Genomic DNA, 27,393 nt, shown 5'->3' with positions numbered 1-27,393 from the left:
CCACAAATATCGACATTCCTTAGCAGAAAGTCTGTATCCTCTTTTTTTTAATAAAGATTTTATGTTTTTCTTTATTTTAAAACCTTAAAAATGGAAATTAAAATGTGGTTCTTCAAAAATAACAAACATCCTATGGTGGCTCTTCATTAAAAATATATATTAACTTGCCTTTTTGAAAAGTCTCGTAACATTTGCGTCTCTAAAGTAGTTTTATTTAGCTGGCTGAGGGAAAAATGGCTCTTTGGATTGGAAAGGTTGCAGATCCCTGCACTAAACACATAAACAGGTTTAGCAGCAATTTTCAGATAAAATATTTCTTCATATATATTTATAAAACCAAATATTTATGAAAAAGAATGATGAAATGTTTAGGATTTACTAACAAAAAGGTAAAAAGTCAGCAGGATGAATTTAAAGCTGTGAAGCTGCTTCCTTCTAAACACAGAAGGAACAATATGTGATGAATATCAGCATCAGGTTAACAGACAGAAAGCAGGATTAGAATCTCACAGCTTCTAGATGGTGAGGAGAGAGAAATATTCACAATATGCACAATAACTTCCATCCATGCACCTTCAGTGCTTCATTATCCAGATTTCTGGCCTATAATTTCTATAATTAACTCCCCTACCGGGAGTTAAGGGGTTAACATCTCGTTTTTCGGGTGTAACGTCAGGTCTGTAGATGTAACTCTAAACATGTGTGGTATCCACAGAAAGTCCAGAATTTCAGCTACCAGCTCAGTAAAACCATTTCTATCACCAACAAACACAGTTAAGACAACAAATTATTTAAAGAGCAGCTACACAAAGTCCGAAAAATATGTAAACACAAATTATGTCTCCCCGTGTCCACCCCACGGCATGATCATGAACAAACGACTCCTCTACTGAAAGCTCACATCTCACAGAGTCCACAGCTGGAAGTTTCATCTCGCTATGACCAAGATTCACCGAACCAGAGGTAGAAGAAGACCGAATTTATGCTTTACGTTTGTAAAAGTCAGAAAACATGTCTTACCTTTGCTGTCTTGCATAAATAAAAACCGCATTTATTAAAAAAATAATAATAAAAAATTTTCCCATCCAAAAATTACAATGGTCTGTCCATCTGCATGTAATTTGACAAAGTGAAACGTCGGTTCTTTTTTTCTTCTTCCTGTTCCAGACAGAAATCATCTCTTTATTTTAATGAACCCGCTCTCTCCCGATCACGTCAGACGCACCGCTGCAGCAGGGAAGGGAGACATGGACACCATGTTTCTGTCATCAAAGCCAGCGGCCAGCAAAAAAAAATAAATAAATAAATAAATTAATGCGCGATTAAAAAACATTAATGCCGTTAATTAAGCGTTGCGTTAACACACTAATATATATATATATATATATATATATATATATAAAGAGCTCAGGGCCCATACAAGAATAAGGATATTGGTGGGCTACACTCCTCTTTATGCTTAAGAATTATTTGTTTATTTCTAAATTAGGCTCTGTTCATACGACAAAGTTTCCATGCAAAACCCCACAATAAGACTGGAAATAAGACTGGAAACAATGAAGGTACATGCCAGGTTTGTAATGGGCGGTGAAATTTTGAAACAGCACACCCCACGTGTTTACTACATCCTCATCAGACCCCAAGACATAACAAACAGTATAGGCTTTAAACACCATGTAACAAAGCCTACTCGCAACAGAAGACACACCCTGGACCTGGTCATAACTTATGGCCTGTCCACTGGTGTGTCCTCTGTTGTTGACTTGACTGAGTCAGACTACTGTGTGTTTTTTAACATCACCAGTTTATCCAACAAGAGGCCCTGGTGAGAACTGTGAGGACACAATATATTAGTTCTGAAGTGGCTTAAATTTTATTGACATTTTTAACCAAACTCCTGCTCAGATTTTACATGCATCATGTGATTTTTATCACATGATTATCATTATCATTTTCACAACAGATTAAAATCAGCAATAGACTCAGCAGCTCCACTTAAAATAAAAATTGTAAAGAGCAAACTGAACCCACCGTGGAGAAATTAAAGAACTAAAATGACATCACAGGAAAGCAGAGAGGAAATTGAGAAAAACTAAACTAACAATTCATTATGAAATTTTACATGAACAGCTCAAAATCTATATTAACACAGTAAAATGGGCAAGAACACTTCATTTCTCAAATCACATTACTAACAATAAGAACAATCCCAAATTCACTTTTAAAACTGTTGATCTTTTAATAAATGCTGATTTTAACAAGTCTTCCATGCCACCATCAGACACTGCATGTGAGAGCTTTGCAGACCACTTCAGAAATAAAATCAATACTATTAGATCCAATCTATTATCTCAACCAAATGTTGATCTTAACATTTCTGGGGCCTTATTTAGAAAACTGTGTGTAGCAAAGCAAACTACAGGTGGCATCTGCCGCGCAAAAAGCAAATGCTGTGCACTTCTACTTTCAGATTTATAAAAGCCTGTGCACGTATGTCCTACACTTGTTTCGGTTCATAATTCAGAATTAACTCTAAAGCGGTTGCACGTGAGGGAACGCCTTCCCATGCCCACATGGTGGCTATAAATGGTCAGGTGGACACCCATGATACATATTCATCACATCGTTTGCATGATTGCTCGGGAGGAAAAAGGAGTTAAGAAGTGTAATTTTTCAGGGTTGTAAGACAGAGATCCTGATGGACCACATTGATTAATTGGTGGGCATGGCGTGGGCATTACTGGTGTCAGAAAGGCAGAATAGTGGTAGCGAGTGGCTGATCCTGTCAACGCAGTGTCAGAACACAAGACATTCCAGTGGAGTTGGAACACAGGGCTGGATATCTCAGTTGGTAGAGCATCCGTCTCCGATACGGGAGGCCGAAGTTCGATTCCCAGACAGGTGAAAAGCGTCTGGTAAATTACAGTAATGATACTGGTGATTTCTTTTAATTTATAAAATAAATATGTGCAGATACATCTGAGATTAGTAGCAGTTTATTTAGTGTTAAGTAATATTTGTTTCTCGCTGGGAGCTCCAGCCGGGTGGGCGGAGCAGAGGGACACAATCACTAATGCTGGACAAGGAGTTGCAGGAAATAAAGACTGTCTGGACTGAAATCGGGACAACAATTTTAAAAATGCATTGTGTAAGAATAAATAAATAAAAGGAAATCCACTTCTTAAGTGTTTCAATAGTGTTGCATCACTTCTAGACGTCCAGCCTCCAGTCTGTGTCCCGGCTTTGCTAAAATAAAGGACCAAAGCTACTCTTCACACTGACTGCTACATGCTGGCAGCAGACTGTCCACCTTATTTAGCTGGATGGACTTTATAAAATGGAAGTTTTGTTTCACAATAAAGGAACATATTTTCGTGGTTGAAGTTGTTATTAATATCATCTCCCTTTTTGCCTGAACATCCTGTTTTTTTCCCCTGAGCATGCGCTTTTAGGAGTATTAATATCCAATGTGCGTCTTTATTAATTTCTGCAGCTTTAATATCTAACATGTGATGTGAAAGGTAATAGTGGATTGTGCACAAATGTTTTATTCTGTACCATTGTTGTAGCAGTTTCCCGTTCTCCCAGATTATGTGCGTATGCCTGGGTCAGAGTTGTCGTGGAGGTAGGAACATTTTCCCGGCAAGTTTGGTTTTTATAAATTGCAAAAGTTGACTATATTTGGCGTACGCCGGTTTTTGTTCTTACGCAAGCTTTAAAAATAAGGCCCCTGAACTGTTGTTTTTACCTGAGGAAACACTGGAAAGTTTTGTCCTGGTTGATGCAAAGATGCTTGGTCGAGTTGTATCCCAACTGAACCCAACAACCTGCTTTTTAGATCCAATTCCCATGTTTTAAAAAACATTTTATGGTTTCATACATATTAAAAAGTATTCTCTTCAGACGGGTGTTTTCCCATCAGCCTTAAAAACTGTGATGGTGATCCTGAAGAAGAGGAATTTAATATTAATCATTTAATAATTACTGACTTTTTATTCAGTTAACTGAGTTCTTAAACAGAAACAATATCTTGGAAGAATGTAAGTCTGATTTTAGGACAAACCACAGTACAGAGATGGCCCTTTTAAGACTGTTAATGACCTCAAATGTAATTTGGACGAACAAAAACTTTCAGTCCTGGTTCTACTGGATCTGAGCACATACAGTTGATCACTACATTTTATTAAACAGACTTAGAAGTCTGGTGGGCCTCTCAGGTACTGGTTTTACTCCTATCTTACAGATTGACGGTTTTATGTAAGTATGGATACATACTTCTCAAGAATCCATGAAATAAAATGCGGGGTTCCCCAAGGATCAATTTTAGGCCCACTACTTTTTAATCTGTACATGTTGAAGATGTCATCAGGAAACACAGTGTTGATTTTCACATGCTGATGATATGCAGCTTTACATTGCCTTGTCTCCTGATGACCTAGAGCCCAATAAACTTAAACTGTATTTTACATATATAGTCATGGATGGCAGAGAATTTCTTACAGCTCAATCAGGACAAAACTGAAGTTTTAATTATCGATCCTGTAGACAAGAGTTATCATTTCATCCAAACTGCAGAATTTCAAATCCTCTAAGTGTGTGAAAAATCTGGGTGTCATTTTTGACTCTAAGATGGATTTTATTCCACACATTAAAAATTTAACAAAAACAGGATTTTATCTTCTTAAAAACATCACCAAAGTCCGCCCATTTCTCTCTTTTGCCAGCACCAAGGTGCTGATGCCTACTTTTGATTGTAATAGAATATATTATTGCAATGCCCTGCTCTCTGGTATTCCTAAAAATAATATTTTCAAGGTTACAGTTTCTCCAGAACTCTGCTGCATGTGTTCTGATGAACCTGCTTTTAAATTATGAACCCTCGCGGACCCTGAGGTCCTCTGGTACTGACCTGTTGGTTGTTCCTAAAGTATGAACTAAAACTTCCAGCAAGGCCTCATTCCATCACTACCGTCCTCATCTATGGAACAGCCTGCCTGAGGGCCTCAGAGTTGCAGAAACTATTGATGTTTATAAAAAAAGGCTCAAGACCTACCTCATAACTAATTTTTACTTTATTATTCACTTTAAATGAATCTATCTTTACCTTTTACTTAGTTATTTAACTTTGTATTTTATTTGTTTACTTATTTATTTTAATTCGGCTTTTATTGGTCTTATTTGTTGTTACAGTTTTAGATTGATTTGAGCTTTGTTTTATTCATTTATTTTTTCCACTCCAGTGTTTTCCTTATAGGGGTTCTCTGCATTGGGAGCTATGCCTGCTCTGACAGTTTGGTTGTTATCGTGGCGATTGTACTTGTCGAGGTAGTCGGGGCCCTGCACTGCAGCCTTATGGCTGTGGTGTGGGTCAAGTCTGCAATGATCTGGGTCATTCCCATGATGACGGCCTTTTTGGTCACAGGCTGGGTTGGCTCTTGGTGTGGATGGACCCCTAAGATATAGTTTCTTCAACTGGTGTCAGGACATATGTTTGTTTATACTGTTATTTTTTAGTTAGAGACAGTTTATTTTAGAGTAGGGTCAAGGGGTGGGGGTGGGACTGAATGTCCGTTTAGCTTGTGTGTGAGAGAATATGATAAAGTGTGTATGCTTTGATTTGTTTTGTGATAAACTTTGGGTGTCCTTGTGTTTTTGTTGTTTAAATAGTTGTTCCTATTATGTAAAGTACTTTGTGCTGTTTGATTTGATTTGAACTGATTGTATAGAAGTGTATTGGTCATCTAACACAGTGGTTCCCAACCTGGGGTCCGGGACCCCCAAGGGGATCACCCAAAGAGCACGCAGGGTCCCTGAGGCTTTGAACATTAGAGCCATTGTGATTCATGGCCACAAATTGTCCCTATTTTAATTAATAAAAATAAAGCTGTATGTTGTTCATCTAACTTTGACTTTATCAAAGAACAGGCTCAACCAGAATACTTTATTTATGGTTATTATCTCACTTTGGAAAGCCTAAAACCAAGCATGGTTTCAGCACAGGGTGGAGCAGGGGGTCCGTAGAATTTTAGTATATGCATTAAGGGGGTCCCCAAGGAAAAAATGTTGGGAACCACTGATCTAACGCATGTAATCTATTTATCTTTTCTGACACCATAAATCTTGCACAAAAAAGCCAGTTTTGCTTTAAGATATAAGAAGATAATTTTAAAAGATTTAAAAGGTTTGCCATTGTTGTTGTTGTGCTGTCGAGTGTAAACAGGACCTGAGTGCACAAATGCAAGATGACGTACGTCATTGTCACCAAAAGATTCCAGTTTCTGCTCACCTTGCGTTCTAAGAAAATTTCCCTCTAGAGCCCATTCTCAAACTTTTGTGGTAATGTCTACCCAAAACTCTTTTACCATGTGAATGAGAGGCCAAAACTTAACAAAACATTTGCTTTTTATTGTCTCAGTATCTTCGTGTAAACAGGGCCTTAGTATAATGCTGGACCTGACAAGGGGGGTGGGGACAAAAGAAAGAAGAGTAAACAGCAGAGAAAAAGAGTGAAGAGAAGAAAAGGGGGACAAAGATACACCAAATAGAAAGCAACAGCCTCAGCTGTTCAATCACAACAGAAAAACCAGACAACAGCTACACCCTTAAAGAAACAGAAAACAGCCTACAGCATTTGCTAGAAAATCAAAGCCGACAATCACTGAGAGCACCAGTGAAAATACAGACAAGCTGAAAAAAAATCATGAATTACAACAAAAATCAGCAACACAAAGAAAAATGAACATGACTGCAGTTATTGGGGATTAAGCCCACAGGACAACACAGTAACTCTATCAACATGCAGGTTAGTGAATGTAGGGCAAAATATCAGGAATGAATAGTGATAAGTGATGAATGCAACCGGACCCCTCCAAAAGTCAGAGGCAGACCAGGGGGCACCCAAGACCGAGCTAAACCAGCAGCCACCCAATAGCATGAATCTCAATCAGCCCACCACAGGAACGGCCACACATCTGCCCAGAAGACAGCCATGAAACATAGGCCCAAGGGGGCCAGAGATGACAGCCACCAGCACCACTGGGCAATCCTGAACCCAAGACCCACCAGCTACCCAGGCCATTCCTTAAGAGGCACACACAAACATCTACCCCACTTCTCACATACCCCACCACCACCGGTTCCCCCCACAGCCCAACCCACCAAACCCCATACCCAGTTCCCCCTGGCTCATTCTGCCCAAGTAGGAAAACTCCACCCTGGGAAGGTGCAACCCCTACACTACCAGGGTCCAGGACCCCCCACCCAGCCTACGCCAGAGGACCCCAGCCCGGAGCCAGTGCCGGTGCCGACTTGGCCCGCCAGGAGCCCTGCTCCACCATCACAAAGCAGCACCAACATCCAAAACAGATAAACAATACCCCACAGTGTCCAGCCCAGAACCCCACCCCGAGAGATCACAAGAGCTCCACATCTCCTAGACACCAGATTTGTAAACTTGAGCCATGTTGATAAATCTTTGCACACCTCATGCCAGAAGGTTTGTACTGGTGCACAAAATCACAGAGCATGCATATAGTCATCAGGTGTTTTATAAGTGCATGGTGGGCAGATGTTAGCTTGTGCAAGACCCATCTGGAACACTCTTTTTCCACTATAATGTGTTTTGTGAAGAAATTTACATTGTATAAGTTGTAAATTCAGATGTTTAATCATTGTGAAGGTCTTTAAGCATATTTGTGACCAGAAATTTTGACTAGGGTTGATGGATAACTCAGACTTTCATTTTGCAGTTGGTAAAGAGAGTGTCTCATCTGTTCTTGACATTAATCTGTATATTTTTTATAGTAATTTGAGGGTGCTAATATTAAGAAACTCTGTTATCCTAATAGGATGTTGCAAATCTGTTTGGTTCAGTATATTTGTTTTTACTTATTACAAAATTTAGTTGCTGATATTCTACAAATTTGTTAATTCCATATTGTACAGTGTGCATGTCAAATGATATGAATGTTCTGTTAACAATCATATCTTGTAAGTATGTTATTCCTTGGTGCTAAATTGAGAAAAGTTCAATATTTTTTTGTTTTGCAGGATGTCAGGATTGTTCCAGATGGGTGTACCCTTGCATGGGAAGAGTGAAGAGGAATTTTTAAGGAATCTCCACCAGGCTGTCAGAGAGGAGCTAATGTTGATGCTTTTAAAACAATTATTACCTCCACCAAGGTTAGGTCTGCAGAGGTCTTCACTATCTGAATTTGTAATATTCAGATTCTTGCAAAGTGCTTGCAACTTATGTTGTACATTTTCCCTGAAAGTCTTTAATATCCTTATTATACCCAAAAGCAGCTGCAAGAAGTTAAAAAAAAATTCAAATAGTGAAAGTGGACAACCCTGTCTGGTATCTCTGTAGACCGAAGCTTGGAAAAGTTTGATCATTTGTCCTCATACAGGCCTTTGAAGAGCTATATAGTATCTTTATCCAGTCCATAAAAAATTCCAATTTACCCTGTCATGCTTTTTCTGCATGTAAAGAAATAATTATTGTTTCCAAATTATTAATGGTGGAGTAGTCTATAATATTAATTAGTCTGCATGTGTTAATGGAAGATTGTCTGTTGTATAAAACTTGTTTGGTCAGAATGTATAATGGAAGGGGTTATCTAATCATCTAGAAAGAGCTTTGCAAAAAAATTATTATTAAAATATATTAATAACAAATGTTTTGCTTTTAACATTAAATGATCTGCTTTATTGAACTCTCTAAAATTCAGTAACTATTCTCTTTTTTTAATTTCTGGAAAAAATAGATCCACTTTTATTGTTAACTATATATGGTAAAAAAAAACAAAATCTGACATTGTAGCCAGAATTGACTGAAACGACTGTGTACAGTTCACAAAGCTGGGTTGCTTGTAAATAACAGAAAGAGCAAAGTAAAGATGTCACTGTACCTGTAACTAGCTCTGCCAGTGGGATGGTGTGTTGGAGGAAGAGATAGACAGAGACAAATTATATCCAAACAAAAACCTATTTCACTCACAAATTTTCAACATGCAGCTCTTTACACCTAATAATGTCAGCCATGCCTGTTCTCTGAGCTTCTTTCAAAGACACAATCATCACACAAACACAGCACACAGGACAGAAGCCAACAGAAAATACATATTTAGCATGCAACATCTGAAAGAAAATAACATCTGAATGTAAAAGAGCTGCACTGTTGTGTCGGTATATAACGCACCCTCAGCAACTTGACAGAAAGAAAGAGAAAGAGAAAGATTTCTAAAATGTAATTTGTTTGAACAGATAAGGACAAAGTTAAACATAAAATATGTATTTAAAAACACAGACAAAGAACAGACTACGAATTCAAGCTGATATGTTTCATTTAACAGTTTTACGTTTGATAAAAAAGAAAAAGATCACTTACCATAATAGGTGGAGTCAGTTCCTTCTGCATCTTGGGACAAAAGCAAAAAGTTAGATTTGGTCATTTTTTAAATATAGTATTTCAATACATGATGGTAACGTGGACACAGATAATAGAAAATTTTCTTTAAAAATGAATGAAATAAAGAAATGAATGACAACAGTGACTAGTTAAATCTCTTACTAGTAAATTCATGTCATCAGTTTAAGCTCTGTATGTAAATGATAGTCACATTTGTTTCCATGCCTTTCAACAGTGTAACTGCAACTCGATCACAATGGTGTGAAAACAGGGTGAAATATGGCAGTGTTGCTCCTCACCGTCCCAGGGTTTGTGCATGAAGTGAGCGTCCACGTCCTTTTGATCAGACCCATATTCATTTTTAACCACAAGTGTGTACCGCCCATTGTTGACGTGTGTGGGGCTGTCCAGTTGCAGGCAGCCATGAAATTCTCTGTCAGTGTAGTCGTGGATCATGGTCATGATGTATTCCCCCTCTGTAACCTCTCTACCATTGTGATACCACTGAAAAACTGGCGCTGGGTTTCCTAGAAATAATACAAAACAAAACATAAAACTCATTATCATATTTACAAATTTTGTTATCATATTTGCAGGGTCATTGCTCTGATTTAGGGAAGGCATTTTACACTGAGATCTCTGAAAATTAAAAAATGAGATTATTGTACATGGATGTGTCTCACACCTTCTACGCTGAAGGGGATGCACCAGTGATGGTCCGAGATTGCATCGCTCAACTTCGTGATTTTTGGTGAAACTGAGTGTAGAACAGAATTTTGAGTTTTAGAGAAAGTATGTGAAATTCCAAGAGAAAATGCAGAATCTAAACAAGCAAAGTATGCAAAAATACTAATCAACTTAATTCTTCCATTCTCAGCTAAAATAAGAACGTTTTTATTGCAGTATCATGTGCTACTGAAGTAGGCTACAGTAGAGCTTCAAATATAAATTCTATATGTAACAGGTCTGAATTAAGTGTTTACTGAATCTACAGTTATGATTATAACTTAGAATGGTATACATAAATCAAATCTTAAGAATCTTAGCATTCCAATGGTGTATAACATGTGTAGGTCCTTGGAAGGGAGACTGAGTAAAATACATATTTATTTGTCATGTCTCACTCATGGGATGTCTGGTAAGAAGGAGTTAAAAGATAAGAGTGACTGCTGTTTTCTAGAGCTTTTAATTATCTGTTTTTAAGAGTACTGCTGCTTGGATGGACACTTAATCTACACTGAATTATGGCTGTTTGCCAGAGGGTATACATACATAGTATATCCAGCTGCAGAGAAGACTCCTTCTCTCCTACAATGTTTTCAGCAATGCAGCTGATCTTTTTGTTGTGATCCAATGATGACAAGTTGTACAGCCGCAACACTGAAGTTTGGCCTGATGTCGCAATCTGTGAGGTGAAACAGAATACATGAAAATAAGCCCATGACCTCTTAACAATGCAGTACATCGTGGCAGTACATGATATTTAAAATAATGTACAAGTAACACAGAAACTATGCAAATGGAGCGTCAGTTTTCAGCTTTTAAGCAATGGACATGTGATCATGGTTCAAATGATGCAGACCAATAACATACAAATTTGGAGGTAAGACAGGTGCAGTCACAGGACTTTTACCCAGAATATTAGAATTCATGGTTTATATGAGACTTTTGTTTGTAGTAGAGGTGGCACTCAATAAAAAAATCTAATTAATTAGAGGCTTTATACTTAATTAATCTCAATTAATGGCATTTCAATCGTACAAAAACTGTTGCCTGAAAAAGCAACATTTTCTTTTTATTTAAAGGGATTTTAGTGCACGCTTGAAACAAATAATAAACACTGACAATTTTATTGTAAAGTCAAGCTCTAGTAATGTCTGGAAAAATGCACAAAAAGAACAGCTCTGGCTGTTCTGTTGTAAACTCTAATTAAGAGTCTACAACATGTTACAGCACTTTTAACTTTTTAAATGTTTTGTCCACACTTTTCATTAATAGGCATTAATATCTGACAGAAAGCCATCAGTCAGTTGAAACTTTACACGTTTTATTTTCAGTCTGGTCATGGAGGTCTGAATGCAGCTTGGAGCTGGGTGCTGCTGCTGTGTGAGGACCTCTAGTGAGCGCTTTTGGATGGGGGAAGGGCCTGCAGCAGCACCTGCGGCTCAATGAGAAGAGTAAATTGTACATGCTTTCACATCAGTTTACAAAAGCCTCAGATAACACCAAAAAAGTCACTAGATTTGTCAGTAGTCTCTATTTTAAATAAAGTCGATGCCAAAGTAGCTAACATGGCAACATTGTGTTAGCCGAGCTCTGCCGAGTGCATCAATCAGTATCGGTTTACTGGGAAATCGTGCACTAACAAACGTTCCGCATTGTTTGGAACACAAACTGCAATTAAATGCTTTATTTTTTTAGACATTTTTTTCTGCAATTAATTAATCTTAATAAACGTGTTACGCCCTAATTTGTAGAAATCACTGCCTTATTTGCTGTTTGTAAGGCTTTCATTATTTTAATTTTCAGTCACTATTTAAATAGATTTAGGCATCAAATCTAAATATGTTTAGAAAGCATCACAGCTGAAAAAACAGGCAGTAGAATAAAGTAGTTTTGTAAACATACATTGAAAGAAATTTATCAGAAAACTGACTTTTTCATCACCACTTTTTGGAGCCAAATTTTTCATACTGGTAAATGGTGTGAGACTTGTACATATTAATTTCTGTTTTGTCTTTGGTGTTTTCTGCAAATGTTAGAAAGTATTCTGCAGTTCATCCAGAATGCTGCTGCTAGAGTTTTAACCAGGACTAAGAGATCTGAACACATCACACCAGTTTTGAAATCTTTACACTGGCTTCCTGTCAGTCACAGAATAGATTTTAAAACCCTTCTGCTTGTTTACAAATCCCAGAATGGTTTAGGCCCAAAATACATCTGTGATATGTTCAGAGAATATAAACCTAGCAGAGCTCTTAGATCCAAAGACTCTGGTCAACTAGTCCAAACCAGAGTCCAGACTAAACATGGAGAAGCAGCATTTAGCTGTTATGCTGCAAACAAGTGGAACAAACTGCCAGTGGAGATTAAATTTTCACCAAAATATAGACATTTTTAAATCCAGGTTAAAAACATGTCTTTTCTCGTGCGCCTATGCATGAAATCTGCACGGAAACTTTTTTTTAACTTATCTTGCTTTTAATCATTTTAATGTAATTTATTATTTTATTGTGATTATGTGTTGATGCCTTTTATTATTCTAAATATCTGTAATGTCTTTGTTTTATGTAAAGCACTTTGAATTGTCCTGTACATGAAATGTGCTATACAAATAAACTGCCTTGCCTTGCCTATTGAACATAAGCACCAGAATTTCCTTTAGTCTGAGCCAACATCTTATTGCTTGATTATAAAACTGACTGGGCTGAGTACAAGTATCATCACTGACCAGCCCTATTTCTAATGAGATAAGCTCGGTTGAGAACTGAGATGTCCTAACTGTACATGCTATTCATATTTTATTTGATCCATAGACAATAATGAGCCTAGAATGAGACACATTTAGGCCATTTGATTTAATGCAATACAATTCAAGCACCACAAACTATGGTTCTAAAAATCTAAATTAAACTGATAAAAATTTAAACATTATAAATAATCTTTATAACTTCCATGTTGTTTGAAAAAAGAAAATATATTAAATGCCATTTATTGAAGGTTTGGAAAATCATTTTAAGTTTGCATATATCTTATAAAACCCTGTAAATATCATGAAAAAGGTCTGCATTTATGTGTAACAACTAATTTTTAACTACATTCAGCTTTAAAATGTGTGTGACTGGTGTAATCTAACCTCATTGGTAGTGACCAGAACCATTTTCCAGTTCAGCTCAGGCGAAGGCACACCAGAGGTTGTACAAGACAGCTCCATGTCCTCCCCTTCCTTTGCAGTCATTTTGGTTGGGCTCAACGTTGCCATAGGAACCTCTACATACAACCAGGGAGCAGGAAGAAAGAGAACAGAGTATAGACAGGGAGAGGGAGAGGAGGAAGGAGGTACGGAAAGGAAGTAAGCAAACTTAGGATTCATGGCCAGCGGTTGTCCTTCCAGTTAAAATACAAGGCACGTAACAACCTAAACAGTGAAAGGGGAAAGGCAGGCAAACACACACACACACACACCACAGAGTGAAATAAAGGCACACAAAGAAACACCTCAAATTCAATCTCCCTGTCCCCCACTCTCTTCTTTCACTACCATTATAGCACACTCGTTCCAATCAAACAGTAAGACAAAGAGACAGAGTTCAAACACAGTGATGGTTACACTGATTACCAGTGCATGTCTTCAGCAGCCCAAGCACTAAATTGATTGGACACAGTCTAAAGCCTCTGTCAAAGCAAAGACACTGGTGACTCTGTGTGTGTCTGCATTTGTGTCAATGTGTGTCTACAGAGCTGACCAAGAGGTGACCTGAGCATGACCAATCAGACTCAGTCTGAACCCTGCCACCATCGTCCCTCATCTAATAACATTAGAGAAGAGAAGAGAAGAGAAGAGAAGAGAAGAGAAGGATGTCAACAGTTACAGCTGATAAAAGTGGCCAGATTTCTTATCAAACCCTCCTCTTTCCAACTGTCCCCCTCTCTTCAAACCTTCTCTGTCCATAGGCAGAATGCTTATCTCCAGGGCAACCCACTTATCACTACGGCAACCCACTCAATCACTGTGTGACGCTGGAAAAAAAAAACAGTCATTTCAGTGGTGGCAAGCCAGCTACCATATCAAAATCCCATATCTTAACAGGCTCCCAGTTAATCAACTTTCTACTGACACTAACTGCAGATCAAAGTACACACATGCAAACACACACACACACATACACACTTCCCACTGCAATGAGCTTTGAAAATATGAACGTAATCTATGCAAAAGGTGTTGGTTTGAATGCCGTAGTTGTGAACCAGTGCGCAAAAGAAAATTATTCCAATGTCAATTATTTATGAGCAAAGCTTTGGCAGTCAAACTACCCAAGACCCTCTGCAGTTATAATCCTTTCACTGCGTGGATGTACACAAAAACAACAAGTGGAACTGAAAGGGAATTTCTTGTAATTAGCAGAATAGCCAGTGTCTGTGACAAAGTCTTGGAGAAGTTTCAGTTGTATGTCCTTCAGTGTTTGGCCTGCACTGCAGTTCATCTGCAGCCAGTTGTAAGCATATGGAGAACACTGACTGCTGAGTGTTTGCAAAGGGGCAATCAGCAACACAGAACTGTACTAATGCACAACATTCGTGGCAGTTATAAGGTTGCCAGACATGAGAGAAATCTGTAGCTTTTTTCATAAATCAATTTGGAGTTTGGAAATGGAGTTTGCTCAGTGGTAACTGAGGTATAACTGCTGACATGTAAGTATGCCATTGAGATTTTTAAGATTTGTTTACATTTTCAAATACAGTAAAGTGGGCTAGTGGAAATCATTACCTCAGTATTTGTGTTTGCTTTACAAAAACAAACAAAAAGAACTATTGAATTAACAATTGTGTTTGATTTGTATTTTAATAATCTCAACTTCGTTTGGAAATGGAGTTAATCATTTCTAACATGTTTGACTACAAGTGGAATTTGTTTTATATTTTCACTATGGAAATATGGAAATATAGACAATGTGATGGGTTATAATGACTTTAAGCAGTTTGCATGTGCTCCTTGTGGATCTATGCTTTTCTTTTTTTCTCCAGGTATTCCAGACCCTCAAAAAACATGTAACGTTTTGAGTCTGCTTAGGGCTACTCGTACACTGCTTCTCCAAGGCAAAGAGCTTTACCAGTGTGGTAAATTGAATGTTTTTCTTATGATAGAGTTTTTCCAAGTAAACAAATATTATATGGGCATTTTAACAATATTAAAAACTTGATTTTTACCACCTGTATTTTGAAAGTTTTGCTACTTGTCTGTACGGCCAGCAGTTTCTGCAAATTTGGGCCAACGTTCTGATAAAATCCAAAAGGCTTTCACACTAGCTATCTAATACTTCTTTAGCTGTAGATAGCGTATCTAATTCTTTTCTTGCATCACTCCATGGCATGTTCTGTTTGGTGCAGTTGCAGACAGAAGTAGGAGCTGACCAACTAGCTTATACATTTCACTATTCCCGATCCAATTCCAGGAACATAAACAAATAAATACAGAATGGAATGATTTGCCAGTCTCATAAAGAAATATTCATTTACAATATACCAAATATACGGAAAATATACCAAATGTTAAAAGAAAAGTATATTATAAATATAAGATATAATTTAAAATGTAATATAAAAAATATAATACATTAATTTTATAATAATGATTTTTAAACCACTGTATGTGTGTTTTACTTTGCTTTTCTTCAAACACTACATGGTTTAAAGTATCACTACAAAACTGAGACCACAGCTGTGTCCCAATCCATTCTTCGAAGTGCAGATTTGTCAGTTGCATATGTGGCAGTGGTGCGCCAATCACTGCCCCAGTTCAATGGAGTTTTTGTTATTGTTATTTATCTGGGATTTTTATATGTCGACTGTTTTTTCTGGTGCTTTTGCTTTTCCTTTTTCCCATTTCCAGGTTGTTTTTGCAAGATCAGTGAAATGAACCACAAACCAAGTAATAAAACAGCTGGTTGCCATCTTTAGATTTTTGTTTCTTTTTTTTTTTTTTTTTTACAGAAATGTCACTGGCAGAGAAGGAGTACCCCGTCTTTCATTAATGACTTAACAGGAGAGAAATGTGCAAAACTGAAACCATAACACCTAACCCATCAAACTTTGAGGTATTAATATGAATAGAATCATGTATAAAGTATAATTCCTAAACACTTACTTACTCTTTTAAACCATATTGTCATTATTCACCTGGAGTGTGTACTGTGAATCTACTCTGAATTACAAGCACAGCATAAAAGATATGTCCAGGTGACATGACTCTGAATAACTGCTCACAACTCATATTCAAAAGGAAAACATCATCTACCCTCTGGGTTGAAACCTCCGCACAATCTGCCACAACATACTTAAGCATCATTGTTGAAAGTGTCATTGTTGTCGGCTCTTGTTATAGGGCACAATACACACATCCCCGTGGATGTTTAGAGAAATGTTCACTCTTCTTATATGCATGAATATATATATATATATATATATATATATATGTATAAAGAGCCTAAATTTCCTGATTTTTACATGGACATGCAAGGCTCCATAGACGTTTTTCAGTTTAAGGAAGAGTTATAAAAGCAAATCATGCAATGTGACAAGTTGATATGTTTTTGCATGACTCTTTTATTGTTTCTGAGTGACATAGTTGACAAATTTGTATTGGAATAGTGGGACTGCATTAACATCAGAGAGGCAGTATTGGGTAATGTATTGTACTGGTCAGCAGTAGAAACAATCTGCTTATCATGCTTTTTTGGGTGGAGCTTCAGCAGTCTGACAACAACAACGGATAGAGAGATCAGTGTCAGCCTCAGGGCTTCGCTGGGCATTTCCTCTGCTTTGTGCCTCCCTTATAATGTCACTCAGAAATATTCAGACCCTCAGAACACACACAAATCAGACAGACAGATGGAAAATGAGAAATACAGATGAGACGTGACGACAAGCAGTTTGGCCAGACTGAGAGGTCTTCTGGTGTATCACTGTTAGCCCTAGGGCATCATTTGGCACCCCTGCGCTGCCCCACCATGCCCTCCCACTCATATGTCACTCCGACAGGGGGTCCCCTGCCCACCTCTCCAGGGGCCCTGCTGTAACTGTGTTATTACCAAAAATAACCTCTGCTAATGGAGGGGAGGCAGAGGGGACAGATCAATAGGAGTTATCAATGACATTGTGAGCTTCCTCCAAGCTAAGTCATTGCCTGCATCCTGAGTGCCCCTATTGCCCCAAGCTATTTCTGAGCACATCATTTGCTCTGTCAACAACAGAGATGGCAAAATCCTTTGAAATGAATATTTTTGTTTATTGTTTTAATAAGCAGATTAGACTTTAGTATAAGGGAAAGCTGTTTTGACTTCACCCCCAAAAGTGTGCAACAAATTTCTTTTGTGTACTTGGATGAAGCTCAAACTCTAAATTATTATTAAACATCAGTCTCACCTAGATATACATACCCAGCTAAAAGCCAACAAACACACAAAAAAACAAGAGCAAATCCTTCTCAGACATTCAGAGACAGGTCAAGCTGTAATGTGACCCCATTTATGAACAGAAGAGAGTCCAAAATAGAAGATTCATGAAAAATTAATGCAGTGGATAAAAAGAAGAGAGGAATAAAATGTCAATTAACTGCTGACATTTTTACATTCAGCTTGGGAAACACTTTCTTACAGACATACATATAAGGCATCTCTGTGCAGAAATCTGCCCTGGAGTAATAACAAACTTATTCTATGCATGTGTAAAACGTCTGTCGTTGCTCAGAAACTGATTATTGCTGTTGGTGATGAATATTTCTGTGCAGCTTTCCATTCACCTGTGAGAATTTCTTTGATGAACAAAACATGATGACTAAAGAAAAAGGAAATGAAGTCTGTTTCATGACAGCAGGCCACTGGTGTTTTAGGACATATTGCAGATGGTCTTTATTCTACTTAATTCTTCATTTTCACCATCTTTGAGACACATTTATGTTTTGAATTAAAATATACCATCCATCCAAATCCCTCCCAATCTCTTGCTGCTTCTATAACATCATGTACAGTAACCTTTCTATCCTAACAAGCAACTGTCTCAGATGGTTATAACTAGTCTATAAGATCCCAACATACATACATACATACATACACAGACAATACTGCAATGTCTATCGCAGATTTCTCTATCCTGAAAATCCCAACAGCACAAAGATATGTCAACCTCTTTAGCGTTTATGGCATTTCAGTGACACACAGTAGACACCGAACTGTGTTTAAGCCCTCTCTCATAAAGCAGGACTCTCCATGTGCATGCATGCTTTCATTTAGTCATTTGTTTGCTTGTTAATGTGTAAGACTGGCTGTCTAAACTGCATGGTGTGTAGGGACATAAGAAGTCACAGGCTAAGCATGGCTCTGTGTACCTGAAACAAAGTGCATGCAGCATTCTCTGCATGAACACACAATCAAATCAAGGATTTGAAAAAATATTTGCTGGTTAACTCATTAACATAATTTTATTTCCTCTAGATGCTTCAATACTTTGTACTCTGCACATCTTCTGAATGTTTTTTTCCAAGCTCCTTAATGTGTGTGCATATTTGTGTATGTGTGCATGTGTTTGTGTGCTCTTACCACAGTTAGGCAGCATCAGCTGCGACAACAGCTTACGTGCTCCTCCATCCTCAATGCAGCGCAGCTCCTGAGTGTCTGCTTCCTCTCCTAACAACAGCTTGATCCACATGTTCATACAGGAGCAGTGTAGAGGGTTCCCTGACAGGATCCTAGATGCACGCACACACACAAACACACACACACAGAGTCAAGAACTGTGAGGAGCAGTGAGTGGCCGAGCAAGAGAATCTAACACAATAAGCTTTCTTGTCTCTGGTTTTAAAGCGCCTTAAATAAATGGTTCAACATTTCAGACAGATGCTTGTCAATGGCCAGAAAAATAAGGTGATACCGTTTTAACTGTCTGTAAGTGTTATACAAGGCTCTAGCCAAAAGTATGTTATTTTTACTGGGGTAAAATCTGGAAGCCCCATACATCTGTAAAGCTCACTAATAGGAACATTATTTCTTGTTCATTTAATATAGACAAGCCCAAAGAGGTGAAAAATGATTGTACTGTACCTGTTAATCAAAACTATTTCCAGGTCAAAAGCAAAACCTTCTCAACTCACTTAAGTAGCATACACGTTTCATCTTCTTTCTACTTTTTAGGCTAAGCTAATCACTCACTGTATACAAAACTATATAATACGTTCACCATTTTCTAGCACTGTCCAAATGTGTAATAAGATTTTATATGCCAGAAGCTAAACTTGTACATAATTAAAAGAAAATGTAAAAATTGTATTAATTTTCCCATCAAACTCTCCACAAGAGAGCAAATAATATTTCTCCTTCTTTGTTTTCTTGTACAAATAGAAAGATTGTGATAAAATAAACCGTTACATAATAGACACTATAGGTATCTGTGTGTGTAAGGCTGGTAGGAAAGTAGACAGACAGACAGAAATTGAGAGACAGTGATACTGAAGATTTATCTGGACTCACAGATATGAGATGTTGAGGTGTTTGAATATCTGCCAGGACAGGGATGACAGGTTGTTATCTTTAAAATTCCTGAAAAAGAATTTGAATATACAGGAATAAGGTTAGATTCATGACACTACAACAAAGTATTGTGTTATTGTTGCAAAATCTAAGTCACATGTTTGTTTATCAAATCTGTAATATTTTTTAATGATTGAAAAGTTCCCTGCTGCAGAATACATTCATTTAATATTTAGTAGAATTAAAATTGAATAATCATCATCATTTATCAAGATTTAACAATCAATAATAAACTTGTTAGCCTGAGATGTATTTTATTGTCCATTAGTCTCTTGGCCATTACATGATTTTTTTTCTAATGTAGTAATGTTATTAATAACAATTGTGCATTTAACAAAATATGTTTAATTTCCTCAATCACTATGATGATATTAATGATAATCAAAGCTTAGCTATAGTTTTTATAATGATGATAATGTTTTGTTTTTTTACCAAGCTGAGGCAAAGAAATAAGAAAATGTACATAAAAAAACAACAATAATCTTTTAGTCACTGTTATATAAATAGAAAAAAAAAAGAAACACAATAATTCTACTCACAGGTATTGTAGCTTAATGTTGCTCTCAAAGGCCAGCTTTGATACGTGTGTTAGCCTGCTGTTGGTCACCGTTCTGACATAGAATAACACAACAGCACAATCAGTCTTAATGGACATTATAGCATTAATATCAAAATGATCAACAACAGTAAAAGCCTGACATCAGGTCACAGGGAGGGCTAGTTATTTCAGATCAACTTATCCTAAAGCAAGACGTATCCCAGCACAGCCCAAATTATGCTTTCATTAATACCATAGCATAAACCACAACTTAACAAATGCTTTAAATATCATTTAAAAGTTTTGTAATTAGTTTTTTTGTTTCTTTAATGTTGTATAAGTATGTAGATCCTGTAGAATAAACACACAAAATCACAATAATCAGTCTAACTGGGTTGTCGCTAAGTTCATAAACAAATTATCCTTCATTGGACCCATATTTTAGTTTAGAGAATGTCTAACTTTACGTTTAAAGAATATGGAACATTTACTATTTCTATAAACTGTCATTTTTAAGCATTACTTAAACCAGAAGCTCACAGGAATTTTGCTCCATATCAGCTATTAGAAATGAGGCAGTGAGACATGAAGTTGGGATGTTGGATTGTTACTGATCAGTGCCTGTTAAGGACTGAGATATGTTCAAAATTTGAAGCAGTATCATATCTCAGACACTGAACCTTTTGTGAATTTAGAGTTTTGCTCCCACTGGTCCAACCACAATTAAAAGCATATACTAGCAGTGCATCATGTGTTTGGTAGTAATTTGTCAACTAAACTGAATATTTGCTGCGAAAGCAGGTAGAGACCACATAAAAGATTTTTCACATTGTAAGTGAAGTTCTTATTTGAAGAAAACGATTTTGTTACAAATAAAATTAGACACACAATAAAAGTAATAATGAAAAGCAGAGTTTAATCACTATTTCTCATATTCTGAGTCATAACAAAACAAATAAGTAGAATAATACTGTTGTAATGTAAAAATACTACCTGTTTATTAGGGTCATTAACAGAGCAAGAACATAACATGGTTTTTTAAATACACTTATTGAGAGAAGCTCAGTGTGTATCCTAGGTCATTTTCTGGTAATGCAAGCCATAGAAACACTCACAGGTTCCTGAGGTTCTTGTAGTAGTTCAGGTCTTTGTCATTGATGAAGGAGAAGCTGCTCTGGTTTGCAATGTAACTGTCAGGAGATACAAGACTGTGTCAGTAGGCTCATTTCTTAACAGAATGAAGCATCAACATGTCAAGAACACATTAAGCTGTAAGCCCATTCAGGATGGATATATTTTTGAATTATGTTTGCATATGTGTAGCTATACTGTTATAGTTTTCCAAAGGAGGAAAAAGGCACAGTTCTAGCCTCTTTTTCCTCAGCACTTGAGCAAAGCACCTATTTGTGTTAAAAGGCCAGCTGGAGATGATTGCAAGCAATTCCCTGGTGTGAATGAAAAGAACTGCATGAGCATACAGTATTTTAAAAAGCACTATATGTATTTCTAAAATATTCCAGCTTTGGGATCAGATGTCTGGGAACATTTAAAGATAAGCAATCCCCTAGGAGAGAAGAGAGAACAATATCTTCTGTTTGGGGAACACACTGTAAGAGCCACTGCAGAACTCTTTGTGTGGCATATACCCTCATTCCTATTGCATGTTTACAACTCTCACCAAATTTAAGGACCCTTTCCTTTCACCATTCCAAATCTCTGTATTCAGAGTTTATTCAACAATAATTACATCTTAAATTATGTATGTATGAATGGATATCCAGCTAGTTCATTAGTATTACTTCTTAAAACATATATTCTGAGTTAGTGTGATAGAAAACATTTGTCTCTCCAGTTTCATTGCCCATCAGATGTATGTCATCATTATTAAATTAAGTGCTTAGATTTACCCAAAGTTAAATTTGGGACAGTTTTTTTTTTTTTTTTTTTTTTCAAAAATCTTTCAAATGGAAACAAAAATGCAAAACAATTTTTACATTTTACAAAATGTTAGTAGAATGATGAAAATCTGCCTACATGAGTGAATTAGTGTTACCAGTCTCAGGTAGAAACACTGATAACTGATAAATATATGCTTGATTAACTCTTTACTTGATGTTTTTTTTAACGAGAAGGACACTACCCTACTGAAATAAGCTGGAGAAACTCTAAGAGTGTTGTGATGAAAGTACTAGTTTCAGTCATTAATTAATTCTGATTTATCAAAAAAAAAGAGAGAGAGGGGGAGGGAGATTTCTCACTGTATTGATTAGGCTACTTTAGATTAAAATCTTGTTAGATTAGCAGATAAAAATCTTTGACTCAGCTCTGATACTACACATCAGCCTGTAAGGCAAAAACTACATCAAAATCAAGTGTATCTAAGCATTTATCTCACATTAAATTGCGTAGACAACCATTTAATTCTGACTAATTCTTGAAACTTTAGTGCAGATGTATGTCTAATAAAATATACAGAAATTAAAAGAAGCACAAGACAAGATAACCAATTTCCTCTGTTTTTCAGGGGGATACTAAGAATTAGACTTCGCACGATCATCAGTAATTTGTCTGTTTATATTAGTCAAGCGCTCGATTAATGTTTTTTTAGCGGACTGCTGGCTCATTTACAACCGCTTCCAAGGTTTCTCCAAGGCCGGTGATAAATGCTGTTTATCTCTGACAAAAGTCGTTATCAACAAGGACGTTTAACTTTGCCAGCAAAGATGTCACAAGTACATGTTTTTTAAATCTCCTCTTCCATTTCGGTCATCCAAAAACGTGTCTCTACTTTTTCAAGGCAAATGACACCTTATTGTAAGCGGGGGAAAGGGGGTGCACATGCAAGTTGAGGCTTGTGTCATCTTGCGTGATCATCTGCAGTCCGAAAAGGACGAACCATTCTTCAAGTGCGAGCAAATTGTTGACTCTATAGAAAAAAAAAACGTTTCTTGATTTTTCTAGAGCATAGATTGTCTTCTGGCTCATTAAAACCAACTCACACAAGCCATCTTGGGAAGTGTCTGTGCTAATATTTGGACTGTGGTGTCTGATGAGAGTACACGCGGTTATACACACTTTCAAGCGAACACACGGGGGATACACACGCGTGTGCACGTGCCAGTAGACAATCTGAGTTTTACTGTCTCTGTATTTTTCCCCCGGTATAAAGTCTATCAGTTTCTGCTGTTTTCATTTTTATAGAGTGTCTCCACGCCAATGCTAAAAGACTGATGTGCCCCATGATGGCAATGAGTGTGTTATGCAATGTAGGTTAGACATGATGCTCGTCAGAGCCAAACTGTGCCGATCGGTCTGTTTCTTTGGGATTCTGAAAAGAGGAGCATTTAGAAATTAAAAATTAGATTATGACTGACTGCAAAGAATAAATAAAATGCGCACTCCTTCTGGATCTTTCCTCACTGTCTATCAGCTTCACACATCAGGATGGAGGATGACATTTCTTTAAGTGTTGTAGTAAAAACGTAGCCTCTATAATATGTCGAAAGCGGGATAAATTATTTAATTATTTTGTTTAATTTCAACAACCCATCTTCTGCAAAGCCATGTTCACGTGAGATACTCACATATCGGTGATGTTCTCCATCTCCGCCTCGCTCTGCAGGACGGGGAAACTACTGATACCCCGCTCCGGGTCCACGCAAGAGATCCTGGTGCTGCTGCAGGAGCAAGACGATGGACAAGCCTCCGCGGACATCCACGGATCTCCAGAGCCCACTGTCACCCCGACTGCTACAACCCACCACCAAAAGTATCGCCACGACCCAGACCATCTCCCTAGTGAGGAGAGAACCCAGCTCCCGGGTCTCAAGGCGTTCATCTTCGGTGCCAACTTCAGCTGTAAGGCTCGCGGAATAGCCCCACGGCCCGGCCCAGGTTGGCTAGAATCAGCCCCGGTAAACCCAGTCAAGAAGCGGAGAAATTAAGCCAAATCCGATGCTGAGGTGGATACACGCGGTGTAGCAAGGCTAAACAACCATTGGCCGCCTTTCCAAGTTGAATGACAAGACGATAAGAAAGGTGAAAAAACACAAAATAGGAGCGTGCGTTGTCCCAGCCGTGCGCTCCCTCCAGAATCCTCCAGTCAGGCAGACAGTCAGTCAAAATCTCTGCCTCAGAGGCGGTGTGTGCCAAGGAGGATCTCTCTCTCTCTCTCTCTCTCTCCCTCTCTCTCTTTCAGATGTCACTGACTGGAACCTCCTCAACACAATGTTCTCTGTGTGTGGATGATTGTAGGATGCTGGTGCTGGGTGGGTGGACAAAAAGCGCGGCTCACAGGGATAAAGGCTGCGATGATAAGAGGGGAGTAGAGAAGAGCAAGAAGACGGGTACCGCGTCAAAGCAGAACATGTATAACGCGAAACATCATTGATCTTCATTAGGGTGCTTTCATAAATCAGGAAGTCGGATTCAGGTGCAGATCCCAAGCCCTTTGTGCATAAAGGCACATCAACAAATCGCGTGCAATAGGTAAATTGTCATGTTTTTTGAAAGACAATTACTACCAGCAATTTGTAGCCTAATGTTTGTACCATGAAGGGTTTAACTTGCTCTCCATTTTGACAGGCTGTGCTGGCCTTGCCTTGAGTCCTTAACAAGGTGTTAGTGTCCTTATCTGACAGAGGTGGAAAATGATGCCTTGAAGAGATTACCTCATATTTCTGGCCGCTGCCTTTAAATCATTGCTTGAATGAGATGTTGAAGGCTCTAATTGTCATAATCATTCTCATCAAGACTGTGGTTGTTATTATAATTATAAAGGTTGCCATGTTGGGCATCCCTAAACCTGTATACAATTAATCAATGAAAATTAAAGCTGTCTGAAGGAGGCTTATTGTTTATTGACTTAAGCATATTTTTGAAGTCTTGTAGCTGGAAGAGAAAGAAGATACATAAATTATATAAATGCCTGCAATTTCTTGTTAAATCCATTTAGATCCTCATCAGTATCTGAGCTTACCCAAGCTTAAATTAATGCACACAGTAGGTAAGAGAGGCTGACAAACTGAGAAAGATGGAGTAATCACCAATCATCAAGTGTTTAGCTGGCATGTACTAGGCAATGCGTCACCTTATTAAATCATAAGGCCATATTTTTTATAATCATATGGGGCTTCCAGCCAAACTAGACCTGAATCAATCATATGTCATCTCAGGGTAGAGGCAAAACTGGAAGCCAGTCAATCTTCAGCTATGCATCTCCTTCTGCTGGCTGCATTTCTAACAAGGGTGGATCTCTCTTTAACACTGCTCAGCCACTAAAGGACAGCGATACAGTACGTCTCAATCTTTCACCTTGCAACTGAGAGGCAGGGAATGACGGCACATCTGCCTGTGAGCAGCAACAATCCCAGCACACTACAACATGTGAGAAGTGCTCTCCTCTCCTCTTCAATGTCCTGTCCCCGTGTGCAGCTCAAATATGACGTTTGTGCTGACGCACAGGCAGTGCTGCTGAATAGATGAGTGCAATTATGGAGCCCTGTCTGTGTCTTAGCCAATCTGGTGGATGCCTGCCTCTGAAAGTGGGTACTGCACAAAACAATGTGGGTGGACCAATTAAGTCACTGTCTCACAAACAGAATATTCTGATTAATTTCTGGTCTTTTTTGGAATTTGGCAGATTGTTGCCTGTAATAAAGGTAAAAAATTTAAACAATAAAGAATCACTTTACACAGTCTCTTTATAGACTACTTTAATCAGACTGTTTTATCTTTGATACATCTGAGGTTCTTGCAGCATGTTTTATCTGTTAGCCTTATGTACAAATCAACAATAATACATAGTGTAAATGTTCAAGGTGTGAAAAAAGAACTGGTTTGCATCAGCAGCTATTCACCTGTTAGCACAACTAGAGTTTGATAAGATTTTGATCATTGCCAAATCAGCATGCATGAGCATAATGAAAGCCAAGTAGAAGTTGACATGAGTCATCACATTAGTAAACAAGCATCAACTGAATAAACTTCAGAATATACTGTAATTTTACAATTAGTTATATTCCCCTGACCCTGCATTGGAATAAGCAGGTATAGAAAATGGATGCTGAATAGCACATTAACTCATTTGGCAAGATGGTTTGGGTGTATTTTTTCTACACTAAAGATCTCTGTCTATTGTTGTGTTGTATCACAGCTTTCACCGTCGCACCCAATTCCATCACTTTGGTGCTGAATCACAGTAGTGTTGAAAATTACATTCAGTCAACTAATTTGTTGCATCATGATTTTATTGTTAAGTCTCAGCAACCTCTGTTGTTGTATGACATTGTCCTGTCTTGTTGGATCACAGTGACCTAGATTGCTGCATTTTGTGCATAACAGTAAAAATGGTGATTGTGGGGGTATTCTAGGATAGCCAGCTAGGATAGGGCCACCCATGAACTCTCACTGGCCACCCCTGGAGCCACCCTAATTCTAAATGGTAGCTCATCAAGTTTATCAACACGCAAGCAACATAAATGCACGTCAATCACTGATGACAACCTGGGTGACTCACTGATTTTTTGGCCACTTTTACATTTTAAACTAAGAGCTGATTTCTGGTCTGCTGGATGTGCATTTAGTCTTGGGGATCTGAGGAATATAGCCCCACTGGTTGGTGCTGTATCTATCCACTGTCGTGTTACCTGCTGTTCAGTTCTGAGGTCAGCAAGCAGTTTACAACATTTTCATTTTAATGTACTTATTTAAAAAGGACAATGCCAATTAATGAACATAAAAATGTAATCATGCCAGAATTAGCCAGTGGCTACTTTACATCTATAGTCCCTGGCAGATCAAGGGAATATAAAAGCAGTTTACAACATTAATGACAAAAATCATCCACACAATCCAAAACTTGAGACATAAGTACAAGAATAGTCACCTGGTTCTTCATTAGCCAGCATTTGAGTTTTGTTTTAGTTATTTTGACTGTGACAGTCTCTAATATCAGCTGGGTGCTGTTCCAAACATTTCATTGCATGTTGTGTAAGTGTTATACAGCAAATTTTACATCAGTAACTTATACAATTGTTGCAAAAAGGAAGACATCCATGTAGTCAAACAAAGTCCGCTCTTGTGGGGGTGATGAATGAAATCCATTTGTTCCAAATTTGATAGAATCGGTCTTTGTAAATTCTTAT

General features: G+C 37.8%; 1 protein-coding gene across 9 annotated transcripts in view; it reads right to left on the bottom strand.

The window, feature by feature from the left end:
• The window catches only part of ntrk2a (neurotrophic tyrosine kinase, receptor, type 2a), a 98,182-nt gene extending 73,823 nt beyond the window's left edge, over positions 1 to 24,359 (bottom strand). For 2 of the 9 annotated variants that reach the window (XM_041999443.1, XM_041999445.1), the window contains exons 1-12: positions 23,833 to 24,359; positions 21,364 to 21,438; positions 20,250 to 20,321; positions 19,651 to 19,719; positions 18,724 to 18,872; positions 13,266 to 13,399; positions 10,682 to 10,814; positions 10,095 to 10,166; positions 9,709 to 9,936; positions 9,389 to 9,418; positions 9,200 to 9,208; positions 8,910 to 8,921 (exon numbers count right to left, since the gene is read on the bottom strand). In XM_041999443.1, coding sequence (XP_041855377.1) covers positions 8,910 to 8,921; positions 9,200 to 9,208; positions 9,389 to 9,418; positions 9,709 to 9,936; positions 10,095 to 10,166; positions 10,682 to 10,814; positions 13,266 to 13,399; positions 18,724 to 18,872; positions 19,651 to 19,719; positions 20,250 to 20,321; positions 21,364 to 21,438; positions 23,833 to 24,086 — 1,237 coding nt within the window. In that variant the 5' untranslated portion in view covers positions 24,087 to 24,359. The remainder of the gene's footprint in view (positions 1 to 8,909; positions 8,922 to 9,199; positions 9,209 to 9,388; positions 9,419 to 9,708; positions 9,937 to 10,094; positions 10,167 to 10,681; positions 10,815 to 13,265; positions 13,400 to 18,723; positions 18,873 to 19,650; positions 19,720 to 20,249; positions 20,322 to 21,363; positions 21,439 to 23,832) is intronic. The other 7 variants (XM_041999444.1, XM_041999446.1, XM_041999447.1 and 4 more) reach the window with 7 other exon arrangements.
• Between the last annotated feature and the right edge of the window lie 3,034 nt (positions 24,360 to 27,393).

This window comes from Melanotaenia boesemani, chromosome 11, assembly GCF_017639745.1.
Source record: "Melanotaenia boesemani isolate fMelBoe1 chromosome 11, fMelBoe1.pri, whole genome shotgun sequence".
NCBI lineage: Eukaryota > Metazoa > Chordata > Actinopteri > Atheriniformes > Melanotaeniidae > Melanotaenia > Melanotaenia boesemani.
Note: the sequence above shows the minus strand (reverse complement) of the source record. Positions and strands in the feature narration are given on the sequence as shown.